This window comes from Trypanosoma conorhini (genome assembly GCF_003719485.1).
Source record: "Trypanosoma conorhini strain 025E chromosome Unknown Tco_14.4_contig_01571, whole genome shotgun sequence".
NCBI lineage: Eukaryota > Euglenozoa > Kinetoplastea > Trypanosomatida > Trypanosomatidae > Trypanosoma > Trypanosoma conorhini.
In genome coordinates this window covers 1-2013 of record NW_021705657.1, presented here as the reverse complement: position 1 = coordinate 2013, position 2013 = coordinate 1, and the positions used below count along the sequence as shown (strand labels likewise).

At 63.2% G+C, this 2013-nt stretch overlaps 2 protein-coding genes across 2 annotated transcripts; both read left to right on the top strand.

The window, feature by feature from the left end:
* Positions 1-200: 200 nt before the first annotated feature.
* Tco025E_10270 (uncharacterized protein) lies at positions 201-530 on the top strand (the record flags this gene model as incomplete). The annotated part of the gene is made up of 1 exon (XM_029377049.1): positions 201-530. The coding sequence occupies one exon, from the start codon at positions 201-203 to the stop codon at positions 528-530; it is 330 nt and encodes a 109-aa protein (XP_029222859.1).
* Positions 531-1561: 1031 nt separating this feature from the next.
* On the top strand, positions 1562-2013 carry Tco025E_10269 (mucin-like glycoprotein; the record flags this gene model as incomplete). The annotated part of the gene is made up of 1 exon (XM_029377048.1): positions 1562-2013. A coding segment is annotated over one exon (452 nt), but the record flags the coding sequence as incomplete, so codon positions are not given.

Sequence of the window (2013 nt, the reverse complement as noted above, 5' to 3'; positions counted from 1 at the left end):
CTTGTGGGTGGGGCATGGTTGCGTGTTGGCGTCCGCAAAGGGAAATAACTCCAGAGCACTGGCGATGCGACTGCATCTCTGCCTCCCCCCACCATGCGCTGCCGCGACGAGAAGGAGGCGAAGGCGACGTGTGCCCGGCGGACGCGCGCCATCATCCCGCGCAGGAGCAAAAGAAGTAGTGGGAGGCGGTCGCGGGTCGCATGCAGCTTGTCGGCCCGCTGCCGCGTGGCATCTTCAATGCGGCTGCGTTCGATGGGCGCACTGCGGCGGGTGACGGCGCCCTGCAGGCGACTGGCGCCCCGGTTGCCGAGGAGGACTATGATTGGGAAGGCGAGAAACTGTGGGGTGCGGGGAATCCGTTTTGGAGGCTGAGAAGATTGAGCGGGAGCGTGGCGCTCGCGGTGTGGAGGCCGTGCGGCACACAAATGTGTGTTGCCTCTTTGATCTTCGAATGGGGACACGTTTGTGTGAGTGGTTCTGGGCCCCAGCGAGTGCCTCTCGCGGTTACGGCGTGCCGCTCGCCTTCCTGAAAAGCTCCAGAAGCCGCGTGCCCCGGACCCACACGCACACACGCTGGGGGAGGAGGGCCTTTTGCGGGTGCGGCAGAAAAAAGAGGGAGGGGCTCGCGGGGCTGCGGCCGCCAACGGGACGGCAGGCAAAGCGCTGCGTGTTGCAGGTGGGCCCGGCGTCGCGTCCCGGGGAGGGGCTTAGAGATGTGGGCGCCGCAGGAGCCTTCAGGCTGAGAGGGGGTGGACGGACGCAACGTGCGGGGAGTTGCGCGGGAGCGGCGGCCGAAGACGCTCTGCTCTTGGGCGCCTCCTTTTTTTATCATTTTTTGGGTTCCCGGCGGGGGAGGAATTTGTTTGGGCTGCGGTTTGCGGCGGCGGATGCGCAGCACAACACTACTGCCAGCGCGGCGAGGCAGCGGCCCGGTGAGTGAAGGACGAGGTGTATATTTTTAACGGTTGGGAAAACTGTTACTGGTGAGTGTTGGTGGGGGGTGTTGTTTGCGTGCGGCGTGCAGGGAGAACACTCCGAGACGCACGCGGCGCGGATGTGCCGCAATTCCGTTGATTTGGGCGGCGTTGGGGGAAGTGAGCAGCGGAGTGCAGCAGCGGACTGCGTTTCTACGGAAGTGCTTGAAGGGACTATTTTTTAAAAAATATATTTGTGTGTTTGTGTGTTTATTTGCCTGCGGGCACGAGGCACAGCCGGCGGGCTGCGCTGCTGCGGGGAGAAGGAGGCGCCGTGCCCCGTGGTGCCTCGCGGCCGCACTGTTTTTTAGCTTCACGTTGTGTGTTTCTCCCAAATGCCGTGGCACCGCCAAAGACGTCTGCGTGGGGCGGGGGCGGGATGAATTTCTTTTCGCGCGGCTGCAGGACGCCGCTGCGTGAAATTAGCGGGCCGCCGCCTTTTTCTTCCTTCCCTCTCCCTGCCCTCACTCTCTGCGCCGCACCCCACCGCGCCCCCATTTCTCTCTCTGTTTCTTCCTCTTCGCTCCCCGCAGCCCACTGGCTCTGCTGCGGCTCTACTGCCACCACCGCCACCACTGTTTTTACTGATGGCGATGACGCTGACGGTGCGGCGCCGTGCGGTGTGCGCCCTGGCGCTCCTCGCGCTGCTCTGCGGCTGCTGCGCCCCCTCCGTCTGCGTAACCGCGGCGGCTGCGGCGGAAGTGAAAGTCCCGGTGTCGGTGGAGGTGTCGTGCCCGGACACTAACGGCAAGTTGAGTTGGCGCGTTGCCGACAAGAGTAATTCTGCAGCCTGGAACACGTGCCCCACCACACCGGAGGATTTATGCGGCAGTGAAAGTGCTGCTGGCAGCAATTCCCTCTGCATCTTTGCCGGATCGGTGTTCCTGGAGAAGTTCGCGACGGGGGGCTGCTCTCCATCCACCACAGATGGGGACACGAATAAAGTTGTTGCGTTCACGATGAACTGCACGGTGGCCCCAAACAGTGCGCTGCACAATCTGTCGAAGAGCGAAGGTGGCACCATCACTGAAGCGGAGGA